Source organism: Apodemus sylvaticus, chromosome 15 (genome assembly GCF_947179515.1).
Source record: "Apodemus sylvaticus chromosome 15, mApoSyl1.1, whole genome shotgun sequence".
NCBI classification, from domain to species: domain Eukaryota; kingdom Metazoa; phylum Chordata; class Mammalia; order Rodentia; family Muridae; genus Apodemus; species Apodemus sylvaticus.
In genome coordinates this window covers 64322135-64337959 of record NC_067486.1, presented here as the reverse complement: position 1 = coordinate 64337959, position 15825 = coordinate 64322135, and the positions used below count along the sequence as shown (strand labels likewise).

The window sequence follows — 15825 nt, the reverse complement described above, 5'->3', positions numbered from 1 at the left end:
CAGATTCAGTGCAATACCCATTAAAATCCCAACTCAATTCTTCACAGAGTTAGAAAGAGCAATTATCAAATTCATCTGGAACAACAAAAAACCCAGTATAGCTAAAACTATTCTCAGCAACAAAAGAAAATCTGGGGGAATCAGTATCCCTGACCTCAAGCAATACTACAGAGCAATAGTGTTAAAAACTGCATGGTATTGGTACAGTGACAGGCAGGAGGATCAATGGAACAGGATTGAAGATCCAGAAATGAACCCACACACCTATGGCCACTTGATCCTCGACAAAGAGGCTGAAAACATCCAATGGAAAAAAGATAGCCTTTTCAACAAATGGTGCTGGTTCAACTGGAGGTCAGCATGCAGAAGAATGCGAATTGATCCATCCTTGTCTCCTTGTACTAAGCTCAAATCCAAATGGATCAAGGACCTCCACATAAAGCCAGACAGTCTGAAGCTAATAGAAAAGAAACTGGGGAAGACCCTTGAGGACATCGGTACAGGGAGAAAGTTTCTGAACAGAACACCAATAGGTATGCTCTAAGAGCAAGAATTGACAAATGGGACCTCATAAAATTACAAAATTTCTGTAAGGCAAAGGACACCATCAAGAGGACAAATCGGCAACCAACAAATAGGGAAAAGATCTTCACCAATCCTACATCAGATAGAGGGCTAATATCCATTATATATAAAGAACTCAAGAAGTTAGACTCCAGAAAACCGAACAACCCTATTAAAAATGGGGTACAGAGTTAAACAAAGAATTCTCACCTGAAGAACTTCGGATGGCTGAAAAGCATCTTAAAAAATGCTCAACTTCATTAGTCATTAGGGAAATGCAAATCAAAACAACCCTAAGATTTCATCTTACACCAGTCAGAATGGCTAAGATTAAAAATTCAGGAGACAGCAGGTGTTGGAGAGGGTGTGGAGAAAGAGGAACACTCCTCCACTGCTGGTGGGGTTGCAAATTGGTACAACCACTCTGGAAATCAGTCTGGCGGTTCCTTCGAAAACTGGGCACCTCACTTCCAGAAGATCCTGCTATACCACTCCTGGGCATATACCCAGAGGATTCCCCACCATGTAATAAGGATACATGCTCTACTATGTTCATAGCAGCCCTATTTATAATTGCCAGATGCTGGAAAGAACCCAGGTATCCCTCAACAGAAGAGTGGATGCAAAAAATGTGGTATATCTACACAATGGAGTACTATTCAGCCATTAGAAACAATGAATTCATGAAATTCTTAGGCAAATGGATGGAGCTAGAGAATATCATACTAAGTGAGGTAACCCAGACTCAAAAGGTGAATCATGGTATGCACTCACTAATAAGTGGATATTAACCTAGAAAACTGGAATACCCAAAACATAATCCACACATCAAATGAGGTACAAGAAGAAAGGAGGAGTGGCCCCTGGTTCTGGAAAGACTCAGTGAAACAGTATTCGGCAAAACCAGAACGGGGAAGTGGGAAGGGGTGGGTGGGAGGACAGGGGAAGAGAAGGGGCTTACAGGACTTTTGGGGAGTGGGGGGGCTAGAAAAGGGGAAATCATTTGAAATGTAAATAAATTATATCGAATAAAAAAAAAGAAAAAAAAAGAAAGGTGAGTCAAAGAAGGATATTTCAAATCTTTGACTTGGCACAAAATGAATTATCATAATGAAAGACATGTAGGAGCAAGGAAGAGGGAAGTACTCATCTTTTCATTCCAGGGTTCACACTCTTATGACAACAGACAGCACAGAAAAAACTGTGGGGTATGTTTATATAATCAAAGTTTAAAATGGCACAGTACACTTTGGAAATGGAGTTTTAAATACCCAAGAACACGTGTCCATTTTTAATGCTTTTCTTTGACCCAAAATGGACAGCTACCTGCAGATGTGATTACACATGGAGGTTTGTGACCTCCTGGTGAAAGACTAGGTAGGAGAACCAGCAAGCCATGTCTGTTCAGATTCTTGATCTATCTGTGAGGAGGTCTATCTCTATGGTACTGGGCAGAACCCCTCCTAGAATGAAGATTTTATGACCTACTGCCAGTCAAGGCTGGTTTAAACATCCTTCTTAGTGTCAAAACCTACACAAAGGATCGAGGAAATTTTGAACAAGGTTTCTAGGTTTTATGACTGTTTTCAAGGGAAACAGTCTATGATTTGCCTTCAGTAAGAATATTTTTTTTTGTTCATACTAGGAATCGAACATAGTGCCTTGAGCAAGCTGGTAAAGATCTTTACCACTGAGCTACATCTCCAATATATCATTTTCTGAATCTGAACATCAGCAAAGAAAGTTATAAGAGCATGACATTTAAAGTTGGCAAATGTTAGCACTGGGCACAGAGGCACATGCATAGAATCCCAGAATTTGAAAGACATTTCAAGAGGACTTGAAATTCAAGATTCATGATTTCAAGATCAAGACTCACTACATGAGGAATACAAGGGAAGCCTCTGTGTGCTACTTTGGAAAAGGTTTCTCTCCAATGAAATCAATTATTAGAACCCTGGTTGACCATCATGTTGGTTAATCCTGTCAACTTGACATGATTTGGTTAGAAAGATCTTAGATACAAACCTCTGCACCTTACTAAGAATGTTCTACAACAGCCTCTTAAGCCAAGCTCCCTATATTTCTTTTTAGAAAGCCATATTTCTGTTCTGTAAGTCAAACCTCATAGAAATCTACAAAGCTGACAAAGTGAGGCTGTGCCAGTTGATGTACAGGATTAAAAGAAGAAGCCTAAGATTCTGATGGTATACGAAGATTATCTGACATTGGGTTTTATAATCTAAAGAAAGGTGATTTAACAGGTTTTTTTTTCTGTTGTTGTTTAAAGATAGAGTCTCAGTCTTCTGGGAAGACAGATTTTGCTTGTTTATAGATATGTGTATTTCATGCTTATTTTGATTTCTAGATTATTTGAAATAGAGAAGAACACAATAAAATAACAGACATCTATGTCTCTGTCACTGACAACTGATCCTATCTACCCCCTTCTCGCTGGTGGAATCACTCCAGTGGGCAGAGATGTATGAGCAGTCCTATTCCCTTTGCTCTGCCCTATTACCTTTTATGCCTAGCTTTTCCTCCTAACACCAGCAATTCTTCTAAAGAGTATTATTCCCTTTTAAATGGTTGGGATATTATCTGATAAGTTACCTACTGACTGTAAACCCATGACTTGGGAAGCAGAGGCAGAAGATATCAGACATTCAAGGTCATTCCTGTTATCCCAGGGCTCTGCAGGTGGAGGCAGAAGAGTCAGAAGTTCAAGGTTCTAGTGAGTTCCAAGACAGCCTGGGCTACAGAGTGAGTTCCAGGCCAGGCGGGGCTACATGCAAGACCTTTTTAAAAAAGATAATCACTGGGCATGGTGACCCATATCTTTAATCCTGGCACCTGGGATGCAGAGGAAGGCAGATCTCTGTGAGTCTGAGACCAGCCTTATCTACAGAGTTAGTTCCAGGACAGCCAGGGGTGTTAAACAGAGAAATCCTGACTCAAGAAACAAACAAACAAAAAAAAATAAGAACAACAACAGCAACTTCAATAAAACACCAAGAGAATCAACAGCAGTAGAATAAATGAAGGTGTTTGCCATGTAACTCTTCATGTGTGGAGATAAATTTTAGAAATTGCAAGTAAAAACATACTGTAGACAGTTTTATTGACTTTATAAAGTTGGGTAAATTCTAAGTAACCCTCCTTGACATTATTAAGTATTCTCTTTAAAGAACTCATCAAGGTTTAACATAATTAGGCACTCAGGTTATGTATGTCCTTCCTTATATGACATGACAGGATGACATTTTTGGCTCAAACAGTGCAGGGAGGAACCATGCTTACCACACCTGAGTCTTGGGGCACACATGCCTGCTCATGTCCCTCCATCTCAGTTCCCCCAACTCCACTCAGCATTTCCTTTCAGGGATGCTGTAATACTTACCTGAGGCCATACTCATTTCCCAGTAATGAAATAAAACATTAGAGGAGGAGTTTGCAGAAGTCTTTAAAACCCTGAGTCTCAGTGCTTACTGGATCATTTCTTCTCAGCAACCTGATCAGCAATGGAAGAATACACCATAATAATTAACAGACGCTTGTCAGAGGCCAGACCCGCTACAGCAGAAATCCAAGAGATTGCTGACAAGGTGAGTCGTTGTACTTCAGGAAAAAGCTTGATCCCAGATCAAACCTTCATAATTTGATTAATATTTTGACACTGTGGTAAGAGTGTGGGATATCACAGAAACCAGGAATATGTGGGGTTTTTTCAGACTTTGATACAGCTAAAAGTGGAACATTAAGCCTTTCAGAGTAATTTCAACACCTCAAGAGTAAAATCAGCTAAGCCACACTCTTTACTGCAGCCTCAGTTTCCCCAGTAGCTGAAGGTGAATTCATGCTGGATCATTTCTCTACCTCACATGTTGATCCAGGAGCTCTAATTACAGATGGAATTTTCCAGTCCCACTAGTTGAAGCTGGTGTGTGAAGGCATCTAGGTTTATTAAGGATTCCTGAGCTGATTCCAGGATGCAATGCCCACCAAACCATCACAGTCAAAATAGAACTCAATGTTTCTAGCAAGTGACTACATGTTGCCTAACTGTCATCTAAATATTAAAAATGTGGCATGTTATGTGTTTTAAAGGAAAATGTATGTAAATTAAGGAGGTAGGTTTGCAGTCTGTCACCCTGTTTCCTTACATCATGTTGTTTTCCTCCCTGAAACCAAATCATCATGGAGGTCAAGATCAGTTTGTTTTGCTGTTTGTCTGTTTGTTCGTTTTCAGGTATGTTTCACATGTAGACTTGCTAAATGGTATAGGGTGTAGGTTACCTAGGCTAGCCTCAAACTCAAGGCACTCCGATGCCTTAATTTCTCAAGCGCTGAAAGCACAAGCAAGTGCCACCATGCTAGGCGTCGTCAGATGTTAAGTGAGTAGAGCCGGTAGGAGCCTTCATGCTTAGGGCATTGAACATTCAAGAGGGGGTCACGGTCCTGAAATTAATGACTAAATTAATTAAGGCCTTAAATAGGATGCCAAGAAAAGGCCCTCAATTTTACTTTAAGAAGAAAGAGCTAAAAGGACTAACTAAAATACTATGCATAAAAAGTTTTTCAAAACAAATAAATACAATGAGGAATACTTGACTGAAATAAAAATTCAATGGAGATGTTTCATGATCCATGGGCTATATGAAGACAAAAAAACCCAGTTATTTGAAACAAATAAATTATTGCAAATTTTCATGTTATTTAATAGTTGAACTTGTGATTATCTAGAATAACTGTTCTTTTGAAACAAGGGTCTTGCCATTTCTCCAAGTAATCCATACATCTCAGGGTGAGATAAAACTTCTGTCTCTAGCCTCCCATGTAACAAGGACTACCTAGTGTGTTACCCTGCTGGCTACGATAACTTTTGAACATAACATTCTCATCAGTTTTTTGAGGATCTCATACATACATAAAACATAATTTGATCATAGAAATTTTAAGTTAGGAAGCTACTGAAAGGGCTTATCTTGATAATGAAAGCATCTGTCAGCCACATCTTCAATGGTAATATTTATTTAGAAATGTTTTCTTGCATCTTCAGAAAAGCAGGAGACATAGATATCAACAAGGTCACTTGATTTCTGTCCCACCCCCCAGTTGATCTTCAAAGCCCCCAGGCAGGCAAGGATGCATTGCATTCTATGTTTAGAGGATGAAACCAAGACTCAAAATGCTTAAGAGTCACCCAGATAAGAAACTAACTTGTCTTTTCTCATAGCCCATCTTTAGCACACTGAGGAGCTTTGAAGGAATCAGAGGGAGGGAATGAAGCACACTTGCCTTCTTGTTTTTTTTTCTTTTTTCTAATATTTTTTTATTCGATATAATTTATTTACATTTCAAATGATTTCCCCTTTTCTAGCCCCCCCACTCCCCGAAAGTCCCGTAAGCCCCCTTCTCTTCCCCTGTCCTCCCACCCACCCCTTCCCACTTCCCCGTTCTGGTTTTGCCGAATACTGTTTCACTGAGTCTTTCCAGAACCAGGGGCCACTCCTCCTTTCTTCTTGTACCTCATTTGATGTGTGGATTATGTTTTGGGTATTTCAGTTTTCTAGGTTAATATCCACTTATTAGTGAGTGCATACCATGATTCACCTTTTGAGTCTGGGTTACCTCACTTAGTATGATGTTCTCTAGCTCCATCCATTTGCCTAAGAATTTCATGAATTCATTGTTTCTAATGGCTGAATAGTACTCCATTGTGTAGATATACCACATTTTTTTGCATCCACTCTTCTGTTGAGGGATACCTGGGTTCTTTCCAGCATCTGGCAATTATAAATAGGGCTGCTATGAACATAGTAGAGCATGTATCCTTATTACATGGTGGGGAGTCTTCTGGGTATATGCCCAGGAGTGGTATAGCAGGATCTTCTGGAAGTGAGGTGCCCAGTTTTCGGAGGAACCGCCAGATTGATTTCCAGAGTGGTTGTACCAATTTGCAACCCCACCAGCAGTGGAGGAGTGTTCCTCTTTCTCCACACCCTCTCCAACACTTGCTGTCTCCTGAATTTTTAATCTTAGCCATTCTGACTGGTGTAAGATGAAATCTTAGGGTTGTTTTGATTTGCATTTCTCTAATGACTAATGAAGTTGAGCATTTTTTAAGATGCTTCTCCGCCATCCGAAGTTCTTCAGGTGAGAATTCTTTGTTTAACTCTGTACCCCATTTTTTAATAGGGTTGTTCGGTTTTCTGGAGTCTAACTTCTTGAGTTCTTTATATATATTGGATATTAGCCCTCTATCTAATGTAGGATTGGTGAAGATCTTTACTTGCCTTCTCTGAGGAAGGCAGGGCTTCTGATCAAATCCCCTTGAAAGATGCATAGCCAAGAACCATTACTTAGGGACATTTCCTCAGTGTTGTTTAGGTTTCAGGCCTCAGGCTACAAACTGTTAAAGTCAAATACAACTGTGTAGAGACCATCAAGATATCTAGGGAATATTGTAAAGTAAAACTTATTTAAGCACTTTTTCATGATCACAGATTTAAGAGCAAGAAGGATTTGACAGCCTTCTACTTGCAAGTATCTTTATTAAAGACCAGTGGTAAAAATGAAGCTATCCCCTTTACTACAGCCATCCCCTTTACTGTCAGGTGAACAGGTACAGGGTGGTGGCTCAGCTTCAGATGTCACTCTTCTGTCCTGTGTTGATGAAGACAGGCTCAGGGGACAACTCCCACTAAAGGGTTGGGAAGCAGAGAAGCAGGCAGTAAACTGTCTTTTTAGGAAGCATTTTCTCAGTCACAGCAATCATTCCCCCTCCAGAGAACACCATGTTGCAGATACTACAGAGAGCCCCCTTTTAAGTCAGGAAATTCAGTCTACTTCTCCAAGATTGTGGTCTGATGAATCTCCACACAGTGTCAGGCCAGAGGCAGTTATTATATTGTATTCCTGGAATGTTCTGAAGGATCCTAGAGAAAATCTCCACTAAGTGTTGTTTATTTTGTCTTTACTGATCAAATATAGCCATACCTATTGGGGCCCTTAATTGCAATTGCAAATCATTACTATTTTATTTGCTTTGTTTTCCTTTTGTGTGTTTGTGTGTGTGTGTGTGTGTGTTTATTGTTAAGGCAGGACTCAATGGGTAGCCCCAACTAGCCTGGAACTTTCTATTTAGCTCAAACTGTTCTTGAATGCCATTCTCCTGCTTCAGCCTTTCAGGTTCTGAGATTAGAGGTTAGTTAGAGGTTTGAGCAGTCAGCCCAGGTTCATCAGCATCTCTGAGCACTGTCAGCAGGATGAGGTTCCCAGTTTTGTGAAGCAGATAACCTGAGTCAACACAGCTCTAGCATCATCTCTCATTTTCTCCTCATTAGATCAGACCACAGCTTGAAGAGAAATCCAGTGAGAAATATGAAAAATTTGAAGCTGTTGTGTATAAACTTCAAGTCCTCAGTGATGGGAAAAATTACTTCATTAAGGTAATTTTTGCACTGATGAGATTGTTTCCTTTTTCCCCACCTGTAGCTTCATTTTTACCACTGGTCTTTAATAAAGATACTTGCAAGTAGAAGGCTGTCAAATCCATTGGATGACAGGATAGTTACCTTGCTTTACCTTGTGAATACAGAAAGCTTTCTTCAGACCTAGCACACATAAGTGTATCATGTACACACAATTTTTGTATGATGTTCATCAGAGTGACATATGTAATGGTAAACTTTCATTAGTAGCATTTGAAGATTAAGGAAGGAAGGGATATCAGAACACAATATCTACTATAGAGCATAAAGCCTTTATTGTTCCCATAAAAAATGGCAATTCTTATCCAGATGATCTCAGTCCCAGGTTCATGCCCAAACAGCATTGGGAGTTATATCTTAATGGTACTTAGTTACTTTCCTTTCAAAGGAGGCAGCCTTGTGTACATTCACAAAGTAGGTTGTAACACAGCAGAGATATGGGGACCGTACAGTCCATATTTTCTAAAGCTAATCTCAATTTCTTTTCTCTTATCAAACTATGTGACAAATTTTCTCCCAACTTAGAAGTCAGAAAACAGAATCACCAAAACTACAGGCTGCCCTCTGCCCCTGTTCGAGGCATCATGAAAGTAAAATGTAACTCTGGAATGTAATCTGTGCCAAGATTTTAATGAAAAGTAAAGTAAATTAAATCCAGATGGAGAAATGGATTAGTGGGTAGGAGCACTGGTTGTTCGTGCAGAAGCACCTACATGGCAGCTCACAACTCTCTCAAACTCCAGTTCTAGGGTGTTTAATACCTCTTCTGAGGGCATGCATGTATGAGATGCACCTCAATACTTGCAGACAAAACATTTATGCAGTAAATTGACTAAAATCTTTTCATAAAAGGTATTAAAAATACATCTAAGAAATGTTTTCTGCCAAATGTTAGGTGCTCTTTCTTGTAACACAAGGGTAGAAGGAAGTTTATTTCATAGGTGCTTCCTTGGGTCAGAAGTGTTGTTTCAGGAGAGGTTGGCACAACAAGAAAGTTGATCTGTCATACAGTTGAGATGCATGTGAATAATCTTTCTGTTTTTCTTCTTTCTTTCTTTCCTTCTTTCTTTCTTTCTTTCTTTCTTTCTTTCTTTCTTTCTTTCTTTCTTTCTTTCTTTCTTTCTTTCTTTCTTTTTCTTTCTTTCTTTCTCACTTCATTTATGTCTTTCAGATGGATGTAGGGGGTGGTTGTTACCTCCACATAAAAGTCTTCAGTAATATTTCAAATGAAAATGATTTGGAACTTAGAGGTTTTGAGACTAACAAAAGAAAGAATGATGAGCTGACCTACCTCATATTCTAACAAGATGTGGCCATCAATAAAGATGCATTCTTGAAATAACTGTTTTCCTCCATCATTGCTCAGTATTATGTTGACCTTTACTTCCTAGACAATTATTTTTAAATATAGAATGTTTCATAAATTTGCATGTCAGCCTTGGTCATTTTAATCCCTGTATCATTACAATTTTTGATATACGTGCTGCCAAAGAGGGCACAGTGTTCATGGTTCAGAGCAGAAACTCCACAATGAATGACACCACCTGGAAACCTTATAAAAACTTGAGCTCAGTTGCAATTGGATAAAGGATCTTACCACCACATCCTCACTGCAAGTGCATTGGTGGCTGTCAGAGAAGCATACTCCTTGATGCCTTTGGTTGCTCAGGACCCAGCATGTCATCTGTGTTCTCCTATTTGAAAATTAAATTTGTATTTGCAAGACTTGTTTTGAAACATTCATAAATTATAATGAAGCTGTCGTCTCCACTCCCCTAGGCTTCCCTTGCGCTTGAGAGTCTATTGCAGAGTTTTCCCATCGTGAACAAATAATTCCTGGTGTTCACTAGTGCAAATAGCAGTGTCCAGTTCCCATAAGGCCATTCTCATGCACAACCAAAAGCCAACAATCAAGACAAGGAAATGAACACGAATGGTACTGTGACATCTCATCTCCAGATGCCACTTAAGCTTCTCAACTTGTTGTAATAATGCCCTTTATTACAGGGGTCCATTTCATAAGTTTTTCCATTTAATTTCTGTCTTCTTTAAAAATTCTTATGTGTGTGTGTGTGTGTGTGTGTGTGTGTGTTCTTTAAAAATTCATGTGCGCGTGCCACAGCCCACTTGTGGCCAGAAGGTAACTTGAAAAAACTGGTGTTCTTCCTACTATATGGATCCAAGGCTCAAGTTGATATAATTAGCCTTGGTGACACATGCCCTTACCCACTGACCCATCTCACTGACTCTTTAAATACTTTTATTGAACATCTTATATGCCATAAATACCATGCAGTTCAGATATTCCAAATGTTCTCTTCAGGAGCTTTTAGTATATTCACAAGTGTGTGCAAACCTCACCATATCATTTCCCAACATTTTTCTTTCCACACACAAAGGAGAGCTATCAGTCCTCTAACTTCCTCTCTCTCCCCTCATCCCTCACTGCTAAGCACCCACTACTTCCTTCTGTCTGCATTTGCCTGTTCTGGACACTACATATGTGTATTTGTAGATGCATACATGTGGAACAATTTCTTTGATCATTTGAAATTGCTTTTTTTTCTATGAACAATTTTAAATATTCATTAATTTAACATCATTTTCTACCTTTTTTATACTTAGTAGAGTACTTTCACAACATATTCTATCAATAAAAGTATAATTAATATATTTGTATAATATGTTTGGTTTGCTGTTTGTATGTTTGTTTGAGATAGATGTTTCCCCCAGATGGATCTTCAATTCAATATGTAGCTCCAGGTGGCCTCTAACTCATGATCTTCCTGCCTCAGTCCTTTGAGCACAAGATTACAGACTGAGAAGGCTAGACTAATTCCATCATAAGCTTCAAATTGTCTGTTCAGGAGACTATGCATAAGAACTGGGCAAGTTCAGGTAAGCCCAGGCAACCCAGTTACTAAAACAAAAAGCAAAGCAAAGCAAAAAGCAAAGCAAAAAGCAAAGCAAAAAGCAAAGCAAAGCAAAGCAAAGCAAAGCAAAGCAAAGCAAAGCAAAGCAAAGCAAAGCAAAGCAAAGCAAAGCAAAGCAAAGCAAAGCAAAGCAAAGCAAAGCAAAGCAAAGCAAAGCAAAGCAAAGCAAAGCAAAGCAAAGCAAAGCAAAGCAAACAGCCCAGTCTTCAGGCAGCTAGTCTGAAACTGCTCTGCCATTTGAATCTGGGCAGGCACTGGGTGTGAGACAACAGTTTCAAGACTTTTTCAACAAGTTTACAGACTTCCCCAACATCAGTTTCCAGCCCCCATGCTCTGGTAATGGTTCTAAAAAGTTTCTAGTGACAGAATTGTAAGACCCGAAAAACATGGTTCCCCAGTGTCCCATGCCTCGGAAGGCGACACCCATATTACTTGTGGGAAACGGTCTTGATGCAATAAGCAAGAGGATTCTTATTCCAGAGCTCTGGGGTCCACAGTCATTCACCACACAGGGGTAGAGGACTGTGGGACCCCGAGTGTAGAATTGGGACAGCTTTTATAAGTTTACAACAAAGCCTGCAAATCACAAACCAATCATTCCTTTAGCATTGAGAGCCCACATAGTGCAAGCCAATCAATTTGTACGACTCCATAGTTTTTAGGCCAATCAGTTTAAATTAACAGAGCCTAAGCTCTGTGGACCAATTAGTTTCCTATTTTCTTGGAGGTCTATAGCTGCATGAACTTCTGGGTAGGGGTAATGGTGTAAGCAGTTTACAGAAGCAAGATAAGCAGATAATTATCTCATTTCCAGTTTCCTTACAGGGCCAGGATCACCTACTCAAGGCCTTTTTGCCTAGCTCTTAACAAAGGGCAGGCTCTGGAATGCGACCTTTTACCTAGTTTCTAACAAAGAGTAGTCTCTTTAATATGAAGTGTTTGGGGCTCCTTAGAAGGCTGGAGTTAGAGCTTCTTTGGAGCAAGATAGCATTTTAAACCTCTGACTTCTTGGGGTCATTAGAGAGTTAGGCTGTATTTTCTATCCTTTCAGAATCAGCTGACTAATATAGAGGTTTCCTACCCCAGAATTCCCTAATGTGGTTTAAATCAGGCCAGTGAGCTCATGTCTGTTAAAATTAACCTTTAAACCTGGTGGTGACTGGGTGTTTTTCCTACTTTATGTCTTATATAGGGCTAAAAACACACCCTATGCTTTAGGTCTCACCCACTTTGGGATCCTATATGAGAACCCTCCTCCCATGCTGTCTAACCTGCAGTCTGATTTCTTACCTGAATATGACCAACGTAAGTTTTTAAAATCCTTAAAAGTCCTCTATAATGTCCAGAAAATACTTTGGCCATCCATCCATCAGGTTATGAGTCTGTTCCTCCCTCTAACCCCCATTGCTTTGAACTAGGTGACAAAGTCTGGGTTAAGAGACATAATCACAAGACTCTGGAACCTCCCTTGAAAGGACCTCGCACTGTGATCCTGACATTGCTATGACTGTTAAGGTGGAAGGGATTAGGATGTGGTTACACCACTCCCATTTTAAACTTGCCAGGAGAAAGATGATCCAGCAGTTGAAGTTCCTGAAGAAGAGATTTCAGAGGAACTGTCACAAGAACAATAAAAGTTCACCCCAGACAAGTGCATCTGCTGAAACTGTGACTCCAGTGTTCCTGATCCTGTTTGCTTGATGCTTATGTTTTGCTGCACAGGTGACTAGTCCCTTACTATCAGGTTCTTCCCAGGGGATGATGCAACAACCTTGTCATCAAGTTCACAGTGTTTGGCAAGAAGGCCAATTAGACTGCCTTCTTAACAAAGGGCAGGCTCTGGAATGCGACCTTTTAAATCCTCTCTTAAATCCTCTCTCTCTGGACTTAAAAGAGGACTGTTGTTTACTGGACAGAGACTTTACATTGAAAATAAGATACCTCCAGCCTAGTCCCACCTCTACAACCACACTATAACTCCTACTCTTACAGAACACATGCTGCCTCCAGAGAGTGCTTGGTAGGCTTGTACATCAGGGCTTACTCTATACATTTATGGCTTGATTGCAAATACAACCAAGGATTTTTATGTTGTAATACAGCTTATACCCAGAGTGATTTATTACTCCTGAGAGGATGTCTTCAACTAGCTAGCAGGTCCAAACAATCAAGTTAAAAAGGTGGCCATTTCTGCTGTGCAGAATATATGCTCTTCTAGACGTAAGACTCGCTGGAGCTGCAAGTATAGAGTTCTCAGTCCTACAAGGCCCTACAGATGATGATAAATACAGATATATAAGAGATAAACAAGTCCATCACGACCCTTCAAGATTCAACATCCTCCCTGACCAAAGTAGTCTTACAGAACAGAAGAGGCCTAGACTTAACTGTTCCTCCAGCAAGGAAGATTGTACAGCCTTAAGTGAGAAATGTTGTTTCTATGTTGTCCACTCAGGGGTGGTCAAAGAATCCATGGCCTTAATCAGAAAGAGACTACAAGACAGAAAAATATGTTAGCTTTGACATTTGGTCCTTTCAAAATAAACACTTTAGTTAGGTTTGTTAAGGAGCAGATTTATGCCGGGCAGTGGTGGCACATGCCTTTAATCCCAGCACTTGGGTGGCAGAGGCAGGCTGAATTCTGAGTTTGAGGCCAGCCTGGTCTACAGAGTGAGTTCCAGGGCAGCCAGGGTTACATAGAGAAACCCTGTCTCCGAAAATAAAAAATTTGAAAAAGGAGCAGATTTATTCTCAAACAACAATTCCATCCCTTAGAAGCATCTCAAGGATTTAATATGTCCCATTACTGATGCAGGGAATGAGAAGCCTGGGCTGACTCCATGAAAGGCTTCAAACTAGAGTTCAGGAGAGTGTGTGTAAAAAATGTGCAAGTCCAGGTGAGCCAGACAAGTCATTACTAAAGCAAAACACACACACACATACACACACACACACTCACACCATTCTTCAGCTAGTCAGAAACTGCCTTGCCATCAGAAGCGCCCTGTCACCTGGCCTGAGACAAAGACAATAGGATCAACAACAGTTTACAGATTTCCCCAACAACAGTTTCCAGCCCTTAATCTCCAGTAATGGTTCTAAGATGTCCCTGGTGATAGACTCAACAGATTAAGATGGAGGTCACCAATCCAGAAATCCCTCTAATGGGCTTTAAATTAGGCTTGAGAGTCAATTTGGAATCTCTCTTTCTTGATAATGGGAGACCCCAACATGCTACACTTCTACAAAATAAAACACTCTTGGCATTTACATGCTATTTAAGTCTAGGACATCTATCCATTTGCCTAGACCATATTATCATAATCTTATATGTGAAAATTGTCACTATACATATTTATTATTACAATGTTTTCATAGGAACACATTTGAGATTTTATAAAGACATGGAGAAATCTCTATATATTTTCATACAGATGGTGTTAGGCTGGGCAGTCTCTCAGCTAGCCTAAACCAACTTTTCGGCCATTGTGTCAATCCATGTGGTTCTCACTGCACACATTCCAGCTCTGTCCTGTCTCCCTTCCACCTTCCTTGTGTGTCTGTCTAGTCCTCTTTGCATCTGTCTGCATCTCTACCTGCCCAAACTTTCTGCCAGTTCTCCTGTCCCACCTCCAAGTCACTTGCACTCTATGATGCAAAAAGCCACACTTTTTGCACTACCACTTTGCCTTTGTGACTATGTGACTTTCCCCAGGGCAGCTTGCCTTGCTTTTTGGAGCAGGTGAGGATGTGACAAGCATTTATATATCCTGCTAGCCTGGCATTGGTTCAATTAACAATCGAAAGCACAGGGACACCCTTTCTCATAGCTGATAAATGCAATATGTGTAGGTTTTCACATTTCCCCCTGCCATCTTGTCTAGGCACAGTGGGAAAATCAACTTCCCAGTGTCCTACTAGTCCACAGTTATGACTGTGTACTGTTCAACAATCAATATAAAGGGAAGGTTGTAACCCAGTGGCCAGTTTTACCACATTTGAATCAAACTCCAGGTGGAGATTCTGCTATACCCATCGTCTTCATTGGAGGAGTTTGGGGTTGTTGACTCGAACTGACATGCCTTTCTGTCAAAAAAGCTTTTTTTTTTTTTTTTTTAAGCATTTTAAATGACATATTCTGTGGATTTCTGAAGTATTTGATGACCATATCTATCTAAAGTATATCTAATTAGACAAACTTGTCTGTTTCTAGTTAGTTGCTTTGGCTTAACTTTCAAAATATATGTAGGCAGTTAAATAAAGCCTACTCTTTCAATCAACTACATTAGTATTTGGCATGACTTCTAGTTCTGAATGCATTAAAATATAATTATTTATAAGTGACTGAACACTAACCTGTATTTTTTAATTATTGGTAATAGTTTATGATAGTAGCTTTCATAAGACTAGAACATTAAATTATATTTAAAATGAATTTTTTCATGTTATAGGTACATATATCTTTAAAAAAATTGAATCATGTATACATTATGATGTAGCAATCATAACCTTAAATTTCTATTATTATACAAAAACCGATAACAATCTAAAATATTTGAGACTGGTTGTTCCTTTCTTAGTCTAAAAGGAGATGCAATAATTCATCCTTTCTATCCCAGGTGGGTGGCCTGGAGCAACCCCACCAACAAGGCAGAATGGTATGGCCCCTACTGACTTTCCTTAGAGTCTCCTCATCATGATGGTGAAATGGCTCAGCCTGACAATTGTATACGGTAGGAGCTAGAGACTTCTTTTATGAGCAATTATATCATCCCTAGAGCTTCTTGTTTTTGGTTTTGAAGGAAGGGATTTTCTCTTTGGGCCTGCAGGAACAA

General features: G+C 39.7%; 1 protein-coding gene across 1 annotated transcript; it reads left to right on the top strand.

The window, feature by feature from the left end:
- The first annotated feature begins 4085 nt into the window (after nt 1-4085).
- LOC127665649 (stefin-2-like) lies at nt 4086-9360 on the top strand. Its single transcript, XM_052158141.1, has 3 exons — nt 4086-4169; nt 7911-8015; nt 9229-9360. Exons 1-3 carry the CDS (start codon nt 4086-4088, stop codon nt 9358-9360), a joined length of 321 nt encoding a protein of 106 aa, XP_052014101.1.
- Nucleotides 9361-15825: the final 6465 nt, after the last annotated feature.